The sequence below is a fragment of the Papio anubis genome, chromosome 1, assembly GCF_008728515.1.
Source record: "Papio anubis isolate 15944 chromosome 1, Panubis1.0, whole genome shotgun sequence".
Taxonomy (NCBI): Eukaryota; Metazoa; Chordata; class Mammalia; order Primates; family Cercopithecidae; genus Papio; species Papio anubis.
Window position 1 is genome coordinate 112,108,636 of NC_044976.1, and position 17,882 is coordinate 112,126,517.

At 37.8% G+C, this 17,882-nt stretch overlaps 1 protein-coding gene across 1 annotated transcript in view; it reads right to left on the reverse strand.

The window, feature by feature from the left end:
• Positions 1 to 17,882, reverse strand: part of RSBN1 (round spermatid basic protein 1) — a 51,309-nt gene that overhangs the window by 10,281 nt on the left and 23,146 nt on the right. The window contains exons 3-4 of the mRNA XM_003892419.5: positions 5,998 to 6,135; positions 5,541 to 5,683 (exon numbers count right to left, since the gene is read on the reverse strand). Of these exons, the coding sequence (XP_003892468.1) occupies positions 5,541 to 5,683; positions 5,998 to 6,135 (281 nt within the window). The remainder of the gene's footprint in view (positions 1 to 5,540; positions 5,684 to 5,997; positions 6,136 to 17,882) is intronic.

Below are 17,882 nucleotides of genomic sequence, written 5' to 3' on the forward strand. Positions count from 1 at the left end.
GTAGGTGAAATAGAGAAAAGAAAGAGGCTTTTGCATATTCTTCCTTTGAGTGACGACATAACATTGAAACCTTAGCATATGAATTAATAACTTACTAGCTGGGTCTGCAGTAAACACAGCTAGCCATAAAATTTTAGAATCCACTTATTAACAAGGCATGTAAGACCTAACGATAATTTTAAAACAGAATATGAATTAACCCCAGCAATGTTGTAGGGACAGCTGACTGAAAGAAGAAATGAGGAAGACGATAAAGCAGGGGTCATTTAACTATTCAGAGAACAGGTAAGAGGAAGGAATACCTGCTATCATACCAAAAAATCAAAACCTGTATGAAAACATGACATGTGCATCATACATATATACAACTATTATATACACAAGATTAAAAAAATGTTTAATTAAAAAAAAACCCTGCCAAAGCCTTTTTAAAAAAGTATTATAAACAAATGGGTTTTGCCTCTCGTAAAAATATATTTGCCTCTGGGAAGGAAAAGTGGGCAGGATTTTCCATTATTAAGTCCTGCTGTATTATCTGATATTTAAAAAACTCTGTACACATATTTCTTTAACTTCAGAGTTCATAAATCCAAAGATAAGCTTCAGTAGCAGTGTCCTTGGTAACTGAACAGCTTCTCACATTGATTCCACCATTTTCTGCAACAAGAAGTTTTCACTAACACAAAAAGATGGACATTAGCATTTACATTTTGATTCATTCAATTCTAATTCAAAATGCTTTTGAATGCCTCACTTAAGAATATTTAATCCCAATAGAAATAAAATTTGATGGCACCTCAGATGAATTATTAAATAAATGATGTTGGTATAGCTGCCTAACTACTTGGAAAAAATGTAAATCTCTTCCTCTATACTGAAGCCAATTCCAGGTAGATTAAATATGTAAATACTGAAATCACAGAAGTACTAAGAGAAAATGTAGGTGAGTATTTTATAACACTGAATAAGAGAAGGCTCTTCTAAGCCTACTGCTAAAGGAGAAACCTCAAAAGGAAAGATAGCTCATATAAACAAAAACTTCTGTGAGTAAAGAAAAAGGCCGGGCGCGGTGGCTCGCCTATAATCCCCAGCATCTTTGGGAGGCCGAGACGGGATGGATCACTCTGAGGTCAGGAGATCGAGACCATCCTGGCTAACACGGTGAAACCCCGGCTCTCTACTAAAAATACAAAACTAGCCGGGCTGCAGGTGGCGGTGCCTGTAGTCCCCAGCTACTTGGGAGGCTGAGGCAGGAGAATGGCGGAACCCAGGAAGGCGGAGCCTGCAGTGAGCCGAGATCCCGCCACCGCACCAGCCTGGGCAACAGAGGAGACCTCGGCCTCCAAAAAAAAAAAAAAAAAAAAAAAAAGAAAAAAAACACTGAAGCCGAAAGGCAAAGAGAAAAATTTGGAACAGAAGGGAAAAAAAGCTTAATAGTCATAATATATATGGGATTTTTACAAAAGAAAAACACCAAAATAGAAATATATATAAAGGAAATCACCAAAGACAAAATAAGAAACCCCTCAAAAAATAGCAAATTAAAATGAGACATTTTGGGGTTGGGCTGTACCACTGAAAATTCCAGCACTTTGGCAGGCCAAACTGGCCAGATCCCTCGAGGCCAGGTGTTTGGGACCAGCCTGGCCAATATGGCAAAACCCTTCTTTACTAAATATACAAAAATTAGCCAATCGTGGTGGCGCACACCAGTAATCCCAGCTACTTGGGAGGCTGAGGCATGAGAATCACTTGAACCTGGGAGGCAGAGGTTGTAGTGAGCCAAGATCGCACCACTGCACTCCAGCCTGGGTGACAGAGCAAGACTCTGTCTAATAAAATTTTTTTAAATAAAATAAAATGAGACATTTTTATCCAATCAGATCAATATAGTTAAAAATGTTAGTGGAGAGTATAAGAAAAAGGGGAACTGTATGAGTGGGTGTATAAATTGGTATATTTCTGGAAGTCCATTAGAAATGTGTATACTTTGAGCCTTTAGGAATTTTTACTAAGAATATAAACACACATGGCCGGATGCAGTGGCTCACGCCTGTAATCCCAACACTTGGGGAGGCCAAGGTGGAAGGATCACAAGGTCAAGAGATTAAGACCATCCTGGCCAACATGGTGAAACCCCATCTCTAGTAAAAATACAAAAAGTAGCTGGGCATGGTGGTGCATGCCTGTAGTCCCAGCTACTTGGGAGGCTGAGAACTACTTGAACCCGGGAGGCGAAGGTTGCAGTGAGCCGAGATGGCGCCACTGCACTCCAGCCTGGCAACAGAGTGAGACTCTGTCTCAAAAAATATTAAAAAAAAAAAAAGAAAAGAAACACACATATGCACGAACATACCAACCCCAAAATGTCTCATTTTAATTTGCTATTTTTTGAGGGGTTTCTTATTTTGTCTTTGGTGATTTCCTTTATATATATTTCTATTTTGGTGTTTTTCTTTTGTAAAAAATCCCATATATATTATGACTATTAAGCTTTTTTTCCCTTCTGTTCCAAGTTTTTCTCTTTGCCTTTCGGCTTCAGTGTTTTTTTTCTTTACTCACAGAAGTTTTTGTTTATATGATCCATCCACATACAATCAGTGGTACACTCTATATATTTTACCTCTGGCTTGAGGGTCGGGGAGGTGGCTGATTTTAGCTGATTTCTATGGTATAAATACACCTAACACAAACAATTTCCAGTTACTAACATGACATCACACGATGTGGAATTGGAAAGTGATGCTAATGATGGCCTTTGTGAACAGGTACAAACTGGCTCCAGCACACCAGTATCATGTTTTGAAAATACTGTTTACATTGAAAACCTGGGAAAATATTACACTAATAAAGAGTTGGTAACGGTCAAGGCAGGAGGATTGTGTGAGCTCAGGAGTTCAAGACCAGCCCAGGCAACACAGTGAGGCCTACAATTAAAATTTAAAACAACAACAACAAAAAAAACAACTAGCCAGGCATGGTGGCAGGCACCTGTAGTCCCAGATACTTGGGGGGCTGAAGTGGGAGGATCACCTGAGCCCGGGAGGTAGGCTACAGTGAGCCCTCATTGAGTCACTGCACTCCAGCCTGGGTGACAGAGTAAGACCCTGTCTCAAAGAAAAAAACAAAAACACAACCAAGAATTGGTTAAATAAATCTTGATACAACCATACAGTAAACTACACAGTTGTTTAGAAATGATACAGCTGCATCTTGATATAACGCATAAGCCTAAAGGAAAAAAAATTCCCAAGTTTTAAAGTAAACATCACACAAACAATGGATTTTTGTAAAAAGATTATTTATGACTATATATAATTTGAAAGGTTAATATGCCTAAATGGTGGCTTTCTGCCTTCTTTTTTTTTTTTGGAGACGAAGAAGCTCCTGTCCCCCAGGCTGGAGTGCAATGGCACAATCTCGGCTCACTGCAACCTCCACCTCCCGGGTTCAAGCAATTCTCCTGCCTCAGCCTCCCGAGTAGCTGGGATTAAAGGCGGCTGCCACCATGCCCACCTAATTTTTGTATTTTTAGTAGAGATGGGGTTTCACCATGTTGGTCAGGCTGGTCTTGAACTCCTAACCTCAGGTGATATGCCTGCCTTGGCCTCCCAAAGTGCTGGGATTACAGGTGTGAGCCACCACGCCTGGTCTGCCTTCTTTCTACTCTTGTTTTTTTTTTTTTCCTTTTTGAAATGGAGTCTTGCTCTGTCACCCAGGCTGGAGTGCAGAGGCGCCATCTCAGCTCACTGCAACCTCACTGCAACCTTGGCCTCCCGAGTTCAAGCGATTCTCATGCTTCAACCACCTCAATAACTAGGATTACAGGAGCGTGCCACCATGCTAATTTTTGTATTTTTACTAGAGACAGGGTTTTGTCTTGTTGTCCAGGCTGGTCTTGAACTCCTGGACTCAAGCAATCTGCCTGCCTCAGCATCCCAAAGTGCTGGGATTACAGGTGTGAGCCACTGCGCCTGCCCTCTTTTTACTCTTTCCTATTACTTTTTTCAGGAAACAAATGATGGTGATTTTTGGGGGAAAGACTACAGAACAAAAAAATGTATATAGTATTTAACAATTTAATAAGATTTCAAGATTCATCATCATCCTGCAACAAAAACTGCTATAATCTAACAATGCGCAGAACTTTCAAATAACTCCTGGGTTTTTACCATCCCACCACCCTGCATTCGTACATAATTTTCTCAAAGTATTTTCATGCATTTCAAGTACCTAAGATTATTCCATACTTAGCTCAAGTATCATTCTCCTATGAGTCTTAAGTTAAGGTTTAGATTAGTCCATTAAAACTCACTTCTGGGCACTTATTTTGAATTGCTAAAGTCTAAGCAGGTATAAATCATTTTCGGTCTCATTAAATTAGATTTTTCAAAATACTAGAGAGTGAGTTAATCTACATTTGTCTTAAGAGTCTGAAACACAAAACATGTTAGCACAATATGAATTATTGAGGCTCGGTACTACGGTACATTACTGGTTTCATGTAGCAAATACTGGTTACCTATAGTATATGTCATGAGGACAAAGATGAATAAAAGAGTCCCTGTCTTCCCAAAGCACACCTCAAATATTAGTTAAAAATAAAAACATGTAAACAGAACTTTAATGAACAGAACACTGTAGCAAAGTTACCTAAGGGAGGAAAGAAAAACTTCACAAAGGAGGTGACGTCCAAATTAAGTTTTGTTTGGTTTTGGTTTTGGTTTGAGACAGGATCTTGTTGTGGAGTCCTGGGCTCAAGTGATCCTCCTACTTCAGCCTACCAGGTAGCTAGGACTAAAGGCATATGACACTGTGCTGAGCTCAAGCTAAGTTTTGAAAATGTATTAAGTTTGCTGTGGGATGGTAACCCCAACACTTTGGGAGGCTGAGGCAGGAGGATCATCTGAGGCCAGGAGTTCAAAGCCACCCTGGGCAACATGATGAGACCCCCATCTCTACAAAAATAAAATACACAAAACAATTTTTTGAATCGGATGGGCATGGTAGTGCACACCTATAGCCACAGCTATTTGGGAGGCTCTCCTGAGCCCAAAAGTTCAAGAATACAGTGAGCTATGATTGTACCACTGCACTCTAGCTCTGGGCAACAGAGTAAGACCCTATCTGAAAAAAAAAAAAAAAAAAAAGAAATAGTGCAAAAGCAAAGCGTTATGATAGACTATGGTTTGGAAAGTGAATTCAGTATGGCCGGAGAAGACTAAAACCAGATACGTCTAGAAGAGGTACAGCTGACCAGATTATGAAAGATCCTTGTAAACCACACTAAGGGATTTGATCTTTTATCCTGCAGGCAGTTAGGGCACAGGTTTTTAAAAAATAAGTAAAAATTAAATTTGTGTTTTAGAAAAATGCCTCACTGTGATAACTGTATGATGATTGAACTGAAACGAGGAACTGACAACTAAAATATTTACTTAAGGGAGCCCAAGACAAATGGTTTTCAAACTGTGCTCATTTTTATAAGCAACCAATTAAAAAAAAGTAGTTTTGTTTATTTGAGAAAAAGAAATATTTACCGTCGTCTTTTGAAGGGTGACTTTGGCATATCTGCTGTTGGGATCATCTGTTCTCCTGGCCTTACCCACATTATAGGCCCATCATCACTCTGGGACCTACACTGGAGTCGGAGGCTGGAAAGTGTACCCCAGGGCAAAGTCATCTAGAAATCAGATGGATTAGTCACATTAAAAAATCATTTCAGTGATTTATAAGTTAATCCCCCCACCCAAATAAAAGTTCTAAGAAGACTTTTTTACAACTGTATATAAAGAAACAAATGCTACATAGTAATTTATATTAAAAAGAATAATTGAATTTAAGTACTTTGTACCAATATTATTATATCTAAACATTTCTATGCAAAACACTGGATAAATTTAATTTCAATAGGCAATATTAGTTTAATACTCTTCAACATATAAAGGGCCCACTTAAGTAAAGATCAAAACTTTAATAATCTTAATTAATACTCACTTTCAGAAATGGTGATTCTTCTAACATATCAAGGAACTCTGGGAAATAATCACCAACTTCTTCATCTACTGCTCCAACAAGACTTATCTGCCGCATAGGACCTGCTCGGTAGGTGCCACAGCAGTATGTCCTGTTGACCTAAGATAAAATGAAAGGGGGAAAAATGGACTGAGGCACAACTATAATATAATTAAAGAATTAAAATAGGTTATTGTTTCCAATGTTGCCATTTCTTCTACAAACTAAGAACTGAATGGTCAATACCTTGAATAAAGTCAGAGAGGCACCCAAGCACACTGACAAATACACTAATACATTTGCCACAAGCAAATTTCAATGTGTGAGTGAGCCTGAACATCTCAAAGAAATATTGAAGACATTAAGATCTATTTAATACTTAAACTTCTCTAAAAATGATTTTTTTTAACTTTGTAATATTTTAAATATTTTAGAGTGTGATTTTTATTTAAGGAAAAAAACATATAAAAGTAAAATCATCAGGGCAGGGAGAAAAAAAGACCATGGTCAGATTAATCTTCCATGTTCATTTTGTACTCCCTAGCTTCAAAGTCTTCACTTTAGCCCAGATACCAGGATACCAGGCTCACTGTTACCAAGACAGACCAATCTTTTTTTTTTGAGACGGAGTTTCACTCTTTGTCCCACAGGCTGGAGTGCGATGGCGTGATCTTGGCTCACTGCAACCTCCACCTCCTGGGTTCAAGCGATTCTCCTCCCTCAGCCTCCCAAGTAGCTGGAATTACAGGTGTGCGCTGCCACGCCTGGCTAATTTTTGTATTTTTTTAGTAGAGATAGGCTTTCACCACGTTGGCCAGGCTGGTCTTGAACTCCCGACTTCAACTGATCCACCTGCCTTGGCCTCCCAAAGTTTTAAGAGTACAGGTGTGAGCCACCACACCTGGCCCCAATCTTTTTTCTCTACTCAACTTACAACAAACTTATTTCTACCTCCAGTGATTTTTCTCTTGAATTTGGCCCATCTGGAATGTCCTCTTTTCTGTCAACCCAAATCGTATCCATACTTCAAAGAGCAGTTCAAAAGCTTTTTTTTTTTTTTTCCAGAAATCTTTCTGGTCATACTCCATGATCTCTCCCTTCTCTGAAGTCTAATGTTACCTATGAGCAACATACATTTTCACTGTATCAACTCTCTAGTGAATTGAGGGCATATCCTATACAAATATGTAGCCCAGAGCATCCTATCTAGCATTTGAATGTAATCTATCAATTAATTCCGTACAATCTGATACTATTCCTCTAGTCATTTCATGTATGTTCGTATCTTATGTAATCTCCAATTTAGAGTTTCTCAACGATAGAGAGATGGATCCTGTACATGGCAATGGACTAGACTAGAAATGCTGCATTTAACCAGAATTTCCACTTCAGATCAGTTACCTAGCATTTTCTACCTCTGTTAAAATGCAGATTAAATTTAAAAGCCTAACATATAGCTGTGCCTTTATATAAAATGGCTCTTTATTGAACATTAAAAAAAATTTAAAGAATCTACCGTCATGTTTTAAATACCACCTATTTTGCCTTAATAGGAAACAGTCTACATAAACGACCATCTAGGATATCTTACCACAATTCTTCACCATTTGTTCTTCAGCAGCATTTTTAGAATCAATTTTTTTTCCATAGACAATTTAACATCACCCACACACATATACACAGAAAAAAAGGCCGTAGATCTTGTTCTCAAATAGCAGGGGTGAGGATTTCTTAATTCCTTACAAATCCTTACAAATTCTCCCCCCAAGATCACTTCAGATGATTCTTAAGCAGCAGCCACCCAGGCCAGAATTACTTTATATATATATTCATATGAATTACTTTCCGTAAGTTTTGTATGATCATCATGCCATAAAACGCCAGGGGTGGCAGCATGGAACAAAGGCTCACCATGGGATATAGAGATAAGGAAGGGGAAGAAAGGGAAGTCTTTTTAAATCATTTTTCTAACCTTTCTAAGCACTCTAAAACAACTAAAGTAGATTTAACCTTCAGCAACATTTCTAGGAATCATATGCTTTTATGATATGGGATAATAAGAAATATCAGTCTCGGCCAGGCATGGTGGCTCATGCCTGTAATTCCAGCACTTTGGGAGGCTGAAGCGGATGGATCACGAGGTCAGGAGTTCAAGACCAGCCTGGCCAAGATGGTGAAACCCCATTTCTACTAAAAATGCAAAAATTAGCTGGGTGTGGTGGTACATGCCTGTAGTCCCAGTTACTTGGGAGGCTGAGGCAGAGAACTACTTAAACACGGGAGGTGGAGGTTGCAGCGAGCCAAGATTGTGCCACTGCACTCTAGCCTGGGCGACAGAGCAAGACTCCATCTCAAAAAAAAAGAAAGAAGTATCAGTCTCCCCCAAACACCTCTCCCAACTATTCCCAGTCTCAGAAATTCCTTTCCTAAGAAAGGCTTTCACTCTATACAGGCATTTTATGGGACAAATGTCCTAAAGACCTATCATAATCTTTTTTAAAATCTTTTTCCCAGCCAGAAGTGACTCTTAAGACCTATCATAATTTAAAGCTGCCAAAACTCAAGACCAATCCTAAAGAAATACACTGCCAAGTGGCAGTTTTCAATTCACTTGGCCTGCTGGCTTTGAGGTTATGCAACTCAATGCATTACTAATTTGAAGGAATTCATATTACTTTAAATTTTACACATAAAGTGAGACAGAATTAATATTCTTATATCACACCACTCCAAGTTTACCTAATTCAAATACCACTAAACTCAACAGCACTGAACTTGAAGACACCTTAGAAAGGTAAACACCTAGAATAATTAACATGTGACATGAATAAATATGAAGCATCTTTTCTTATTTGTAAAGAGAAAAAAAGTAAACTTAAAAAGGAGGAGGGCGGGAACAACAGAAGACAAAGACAGGGTATGACCACAAAATATAGCAACCTCATAATTTTGCCAAGACCAACTTGTTTATTTTCATATATACACAAAGAAAAGCTTCTCATCTTATGAGGATCTTCAGGTTCACACCTTTGTGTGAGTACCAATGTTGTATCCACGAATGACAAAGAATTAACAATGTTCAATTTTTATTTCCTGGCAGAAGAGCCATCAAGTAAACAACTACGCTACAAAATACTAGGACTGGATTTTGAAAGCTGCAATGTATAAAGCCTATTTGGATAACTGTAGCTAAGTTAGCCTAGCTAGAGAAAGCCCTTATTAGTAAACCACAACCTTCCTGTTTTCATTCCTTTACTTAGACTTCTGGCTTTCTGTGACCTACGTTTTTTTCCTCAGTATCAGTCCTCTCCTTCTTCCAGCTGCTTCCATATCTAGGCTAAACCCCAAGGTTTATCCCTCTCTCATAAACACACTCTCATCCTCTATCCCAGTCCTTCCACCAGTCCTGCCTGCAAACCCCAAGCGTGAAACATTCAAACTATCAATCCCACCTCTGGACTTTTCCATTCCAAAAGCCAATAAATCTCTTTCATCATTTAAGCCCATTTTAAAATTGACTATCCTGCAACTTGCCATCAAAAGCAACATGATATACCTTTTTCACATAAAAATCCTACTTCTGTAATATTAGTCTGTATTACCTGTCTCTACTGCCTCACCTCACCTTTTATTCACATCTCATATCATTGCAATCAGGCTTCTGCCCACACCACTCCCCTGAAACAAATCACTGATGACCTCTTCACAGCCAAATTCAAGAAATGCTTTTCAATCACTTGCTTTCTTGATTTCCCTTTCCAGGCTTCCTCCTCTCCAAAACGTGGTTGTTGCAGAGTTGGCCCAGTTTTCATTCAACATATTATCTGCGGGTGGTTTCAATTATACTACAGATTTAACTATCACCTGTACCCTACTACATTCCATATCTACATCTCTAACTTAAAACTTTGCCTCAGATTCAGATCTTTACATACAAATGCCTCCTGGGCAGCCCACAGACACCCCTGAATTTAATACCTACAGAACAGAGCTCGTTTTTTTGTAAGGTTCCCTTCCCCTCCCAAACCTTCTTTTTTTCCTTCTGTATGTACTTCGCCAGTTAATAATATTCATTTTCTCAGGTCCTAAATCAGGAATTGATAAATCCCTCTTCCTCATCACTTAAATCAAAATCTATCCTTCTAACTAAATCTGCAGTACCACTGCCTTAATTCAGGAAATTATCATTTCTCACCTAATCGTAAAACCTCTTAACCAGTATCCTTGCTTCAGGATTCCCATCCCCAAGAGCCATCCTACATACTGCTACAAATAATCTAGGGAAAAACATCTTATCATTAAACCTTCCCATTTTAAATCCTTTAGTAGCTCCATACTACCTATAGAATCAAACTAGAAAATCCTTTTTAAGGAAGACAAAGCCCCTCTTGATCTATTATTCCAAGGGAGTAACAGACCAACATTTGCCACATTCTCCACATTTGCCACATTCTAAATATACATTTCCCAAATTCTAAATAATTTCTGCTGCCTCTACAAGTTTTCACATGTTATTGTCCACCTCTACAACTCCTATTATTTCCTTGATGGTATAAAATGACTCAAAATAAGGTTTCAAGCTCAAAGAACTGAAGTACATAATATTTACAGATTTTAGATAAGTGAGATTTGGAGTTATAACTAGATCAAAAAAGGCAAGGAACAGATGCATAGATTTGCAAATTGTCTATAACATGTACTTTTTTAAGTGACTAAGACTTGAGAGAAAGAATAGAGAGAGACAGAGAACCAAGAACTTCACTTAAAACAGGTATTAGACAGGAGGAAGAGTTAGCTAAAGGAATTGTGAAAGGATGAAGTAAGAAGTAATGCAATTAAAATGATGTAAGAATAACATTTCAAAAAATGGTCAAGGACAACTATTTTTTAAGAAAAACAAACTGGCTGTTATGAATAGTGCTGCAATAAACATGGAAATGCAGATCTTCAACATACTGAGTAAATTTCCTTGAGTTGGACATATACCAAGAAGTGGAATTGCTTGGTCATGTGGTCGTTCTATTTTTAATTTTTTAAGGAACCTCCACACTGTTGACCATAATGGCTGTACTAATTTAGATTGACATTAACTGTATAAAAGTTATCCTTTTTTCATATCCTCACCAGCATTTATTTTTTCTCTTTTTGTTAACAGCCATAACTGGGGTGAGGTGGTATCTCATTGTAGTTCTGACTTCCATTTCCCTGATGATGAATGATGTTGAACATTTTTTCATATACCTGTTGTATGTCTTCAAATTTCAGAATGTCTATTTAGGTCTTTTGCCCATTTTTAAATCAGATTATTTCGTTGTTGTTATTGGGTTGTTTGAATTCTTTACATAAATTTTAGGCCACAGGGCAGAAAATACTATCTGGTCCTTAATAGAAAAAGTTTGCCAACCCCTAATTTAAACCACGCACAAAAGAAATCAAGCAATATGTTTGAATACAAACTTTGTGAAAGAGAATAATCTGTATCATTCAATATTATATATCTGTAATACAGAGTGCCTGGTATGTAGTAATAAATATTTGTTGAATTTCTGTATGTTAGGGCTAGAAATGAAGTAATCAACCACAAACTCTGGCAAAAAGAAAAAAAGCGGGGGGGGGGGGGGGCGGAGAAGAACTGCTGATTGCCAGTCTATCACTTGCATTAAAAAATTTAATAAATGCAAATGTTTGTTACATTTAAATAATAAACAGCATAACAATGAACAGCAATTATGACCACAAATTCAACATGCACCAGTTTTCAACCTTTTGAAAAGGCTGACAAGAAGAAAAAAAAAAAAGAGAGAGCGAGAAAAATAAATAAATAAAACAAAAAAACATTCACCAACTGTAGGAAACTAATGCCAAACAAGCAAAGTATTCCTTCCTTTTAGTAAGAAAACTTTCTGGGCATATGGCCAATGAGCTAGGCTCCCTGACAGCTAGCTGTGGCCTGTGCCTAAGTTTGAGCCAATAAGACAGTCACATAAGTTACATATGCAATCTTCAGGGCATACCTTTATAAGGAACTGGCTTGCCCTCCACTTCCTTTTTCTCTTTTGAGGGCTGAAACACAGAGTGGTAAAGAGCTAGTCTCAACCATGCACATGACAACACCAGTAGGAATGACAAAAATTAAAGACAGAAGGAAACTAGGATCCTGGATGACAACAAGGAACAGAGTTGCTTACCTCTGGACTGCTAAACAAGAGAGAAACTTTTGTTCTAGCCACTGCACATTGGTCCTCATTGTTATGGTTGTTTAGCCTGTATCTTATATACTTTGTAATGAGGGAGGCAATATTCTGCATTGCACAGAGGTATCATCTGGGGTGTGATCTCCTGATCTGGGCTAAAAAAATCTATAACTAGGGCACACCCAAAATATAACATTTAAAGTGATTAGGGACTTGCAAACCATACAAAATGGAGGAAGAATTCAAGAAATCAAAAGTATTTCAAAAGTATTTAACTTGAAAAGATTAAAGGAGGGACACAACAATCTTCAAATACTTGGAGGCCAGTAACATGAGTTACAGGAAAGCAGGTGTCATTCATTTACCACAAGTTTATTGTACAGTCATGTGTCACCTAATGACAGAAATACATTCTGAGAAATATCATTAGGCAATTTGTGCTTGAGAACATCACAGATTGTACTTACACAAATCTAAGTGGTATAGCCTGCTATACACCTAGGCTATATAACATAGCCTATTGCTCCTAGGCTACAAAACTTACAGCACGTTATTGTACTGAATACCGTAGGCCAGTGGTCCCCAACCTTTTTGGCATGAGGGACCGGTGTCATGGAAGATAATTTTTCCACGGAACAGGGTGGGGGGTTGGCAGGCATGGTTTTGGCTGAAACTGACCCACCTCAGATCATCAGGCATTAGTCAGATTCTCATAAGAAGTGTGCAAACTAGACCCCTCACATGCATAATTCACAACAGAGTTCACACTCCTATGAGAATCGAATGCTGCAGCTTATCTGACAGGAGGTGGGGCTCAAGCAGCAATGCTATTATAGCTTGCTGCAGCCTGGTTTTTAACAGGCCACAGACCAGTACTGGGGGACCAGTACAGTTGAGGACCCCCGCTGTAGACAACTAAAACACAATGGTAAGTTTTTATGTATCTAAACACATTTAACTTCCCATGCTTGCAGAATGGGAAGTTGTTCTGGGTCAGCGAGTGAGTGGTGAGTGAATGTAAAGGCCTAGAACACTGCTGTACACTACTGTAGACTTTATAAACAGTGTACACTTAGGCTAAACTAATTTTTTAAAATTTTCTTTCTTCAATAATAAATTAACTTTAGCTTACTGTAATTTTTATAAACTTTATGAGTTTTTAAATTCTTTGACTTTTGTAATAACACATAGTTTAAAACACATTGTACAGCTATACAAAAATATTTTCTTTACATCCTTATTCTGTATTTTCTACTTAAAAACTTTTTTTAACTTTTTTAAACCTTTTTTGTTAGAAACAAAGATACAAATGCACACACTGGCCTACGCCTACAACAGGGTCTGAATGATCAATATCACTGTCTTTCATCTCCACATCCTGTCCTGCTGAAAAGTCTTCAGGGGCAGTAACACTCATGGAGCGATCATCTGCTATGATAACAAAGCCTTCTGTAATATCTCCTGAAAGACTTGTCTGAGGCTGTTTTACAGTTAACTTTTTTTTTAATAAGTAGAAGTATGCTCTAAAATAATGATAAAAGGTATAGTAAATATAGTAAGCGATAGGAAATTTTCAGCTCCATTATAATCTTACAGAATCAGTTTACATATGTGGTCTGTCATTGACCAAAATGTCATTACATAGCACATAAACATATATTTTATGCCACTGTCCTCAACACAGGTATAGCAAACCAGACCTACTCCTAGCCACTTGAAGCTTACAGTCTAGTAGGGAGAGGCAGACACTAATCTAAACAGACATTTAATTATAAACTATGATCTTCAGAATGTAAGGTGTATGATACTATGAAAAAGAACATGGGATCCTGATCCGGGGAATAAAGTGTTCCTTGAAGTAACACTGAGCTCAGATCTAAAGAACAAGTTCAGAGGGAAACAAAATCTCTTAAGCATTGCCCTTTCCAAGATCTAAAAGAAAGCTAATGGTAATAAACACAGAAAGCAAGAGAAAAATAAAGATGAGACTGAAAAAAACACTTGTGGCTGGATTATGGAAAGCCTGGAAGATCACATTAAGGATTTTGGAAAGCCACTAAAGGATCTGAAGAGAAGGAAAGTTACCCAATTTGCCTTTGGCTTTTTGTTTGTTTAGTTTTCTCAGAGGGGCACAAAAAGTAAAGAGATCAGCTAGGAGTATTCTATAATATGCCAAGTAAGAAATGTTAGGCTAAGCTAATAGCTTGATTTTAAACAGGGACTTATTTTTAAAAGAAAAAAAAGAGATCTGAAAATTATACAGGAGATAAAATTGTCAAGATGTGGACAAAGATTGGATATGATAGATAACAGAAAGAAGTATCAAAGATGACTGCCAGCTTCTGTACTTTGGAACCTGACAGAGAAACTACTCTGTCTTCCGAAGGAGGACCAGGTTTCATTGTTGTGGACATGATGAGCTGGAAGTATGTGATAGGTTGAAAAATGGCTTCCAAAAAGCCTAACCCCGAGAACCTAATCCCTAGAACCTGTGAATGTTACCTTACGGCAAAAGGGACTCTGCAGATGTGAATAAATTAAGGATCTTGAGATGAGGAGAGTATCCTGGATTATCCAGATGGGCTTAAATGTAATAACACGTGTCTTTGTAAGACTGAGGCGGACAGATACTTCAGAAGGCAATGTGATGACAGAAGTATAGCCTGGGGTATTATACTTTGAAGATGGAGGAAGGGGTCACAAGCTAGGAAATATAAGACACAAGAAGCTAAAAAAGGCAAAAACTTGATTTTTTTCCCTCAGAGCCTTCAGAACTGTAAGAAACTAATTTGTGTTGTTTCAAGCCATTGTTTGGGGGCCGGATGGCACACACCTGTAATCCCAGCACTTTGGGAGGCCAAAGCAGGCAGATCACTTGAGCCCAGGAGTTCAAGACCAGCCTGGGCAACATGATGAAACCCTATCTCTACTAAAAAAAAATACAAAAAATTAGCTGGGCATGGTGGTCAGTGTCTGTAGTCTATTTCCAAATTTTCTGTCTTGCTGAACAGAGCTCATAAACCAATTATACTGATTTAATAATTAAATCTTTAGAATATATTGGTACCAGGTAGGGCACTCCTCCACTTTTTCTTTTCTTTTCTGGCTGTTCTTGCCTACTTATTTTTGCATATAAACTTCAGTATCTGCTTGCTTGTCTCAAAAAACAACTATTTCTATTTTATTAGGATTGTGTTCAATTTATAATTTAGGAGAAACTGTCATTCTGATATTGATTCTTCTTCCCCAGGAACATAGTAATATATCTTTCCATTTAAGTCCTCTTTTGTGTGATCATGTTTCAACACTAACAGAAAGAATCTGATAAAGATGAAAAGGTGAAGAGGACTGCTGTTTAAACATGGTAGACTGAATGTACGATTTTTTTCTATTCCTTATCAAAATCCCACTCAAGTGAGAATAAAATAGCAAGGCTATAAATCCCAAATATTCAAAGAGAACAGAAGTAAAAACTATAGGTACAAGCTATCAAAATGTTTTGGGAAGGTGAAAAATGTACAGGGAAATTTGCAAAATGAGAACTCTGGCTAAGTTTTATAGAAAGCAAGGAACAAAGCATGCAATTAAAAACAAAAAAGTTGAGTTTAAAATCTGCTTGAGTCAGTAAGACCCTTCCACTTACATTCTACCTCCCTATCCCATACTCCTTTTTCCTCACCTTATTTGTGGTGAAAGTGAACCAAATGACTACAGACACAAGGATACAAGGCACAAGTCCATGGGAGAGAACCATTACACTGAAAGCAAGGAATTAAGTAAAATCCCAGTTATTTAACAATGCAATCACCTACCTCCTTCAGCAGACGGGTGTATAAACTACTCTATCCCCTGACAAAAATGTGGTAGATTTTTAGCTGTAGAAACTAAAAGCCTAAGAAACAATATCTTTAAACACTTAATATTTAGAGCTTTTCTCACCATATGACCACATTGCCTATCCAGTCTTCAATTGATAAATCCTACCCATGTATTCACAGAGTTTCTAACCAGTTTTACAACGACTCATGTTTCAATATGAACAGATCACCATGTTTGATGAAAACATATGACATAAATAGAAGACTAGAACAAAAACAAAAAAGAACTTGAACAACTTACAACATAAAAGAGAATTTAAAAACAAGTATAATTAGTATCAGAGAGATGAAAAAGGGTATTGTATCCATAAAACAATAGGAAGTTATTAAAAAAGGAACAGAGAACAAGAACAACCTCTCAAATTACAGCTGACATTAATCAACATTAAGAAGCTAGTTAAATCTACCCCTAGAAAGCAGGAAAAAAGACAATGAAAAATATAATAGGAAAGATAAGAAAATTGAGGGTTGGGACGTTCAGTCCTACCCCCAACCTCCAGGGAGGGGTGCTAAAGGTCAAGCTGACCACCAATGGCCACTGGCTTAATCAATCAAGCCTACGTACTGAAGGCTTCATAAAAACCCAAGAGGTTCAGAGAGCATCTGGATAGTTGAACATGTGGAAGCAGACAGGAAGATGAACAGGAATTCATACACTTGTAGGGAGGGTGGCACACCCCAACTCTACGGGGAAAGAAGCTCCTGCACTTGGGACCCTTCCAGACCACGCCCTGTGTATCTCTTCATATGGCTGTTTATTTGCACCCTTTAACATATCCATCATACTAAACCGATAAACATAAGTATTTCCCTGAGTTCTCTGAGCTACTCTAGCAAATCCACTGAACTCAAAGGGGGGATCATGGGAACCCCCAACTTGAAGCCAGTTGGTCAGAAGTTCCAGAGGCCTGGACTTGTGACTGGTGGGAAGGATGGGTCAATTCTGGGGACTGAGCCCTCTATTTGGGATCCAAAACTGACTCTGGGTAGTGTCGGAATTGAATTGGATGACATCCAGCTGGTGTCTGCTGCAGAACTGATTGCTTGCTTGTTGTGGGGGAGAAATCTCCCACATTTGGACAAAGAAGTCTTCTGTGTTGATAGTTGTTGTTTGACAGCAGAGGAAAAGTAAGGTGTTCAAATACGGTGATACAGTCGCCCAACGAAATACTAAATATAATGGTTAAAATTAATGTAGAGTTACGTGTATAATAATCTTCAAAAACAATGTTGAACAAAAATAGCCCGCTGAATGATACCCACAATACACTATAGTTTTAAAACACAAAGGTACAAATATTGTTTTTATGTTCATTTGGTATTAGTAAAATGTTAAAAGATAAAAGGACATGATAAGCCACAAATTCAGAATAAAGATTTACTTCTAGGGAGAAAGGAAAAGTTTATTAAAAAAAAAAAGGGGGGGAAAGACACTAAGCAGAAATTTGCTTAATATATTTTATACTTTTAGTTATGTGGGGAGTGGGAATGGAGAAGGGAAAGGTTGGAGGGGTAGTAACGGGTAACTGACATTAAAGATCCTAAGCTAATGGGTACAGAGTTTCTGTTTGGTATGAGGAAAAAGTTGTGGTAATAGTACAACCACATATATACCCAATGCCACAGAATTATACACTTTAAAATGGTTAAAATGGTAAATTTTGTGTATATTTGACAACAGTTTTTAAAAAACCTTAGCAGGCTAAGGGATGGTATTCATAACACAAGTAGACAAATTAGCCTGACAAATTAGGCTTTGAGGAGGAGATAGAATATCTTCTCTACTGTAACAGGA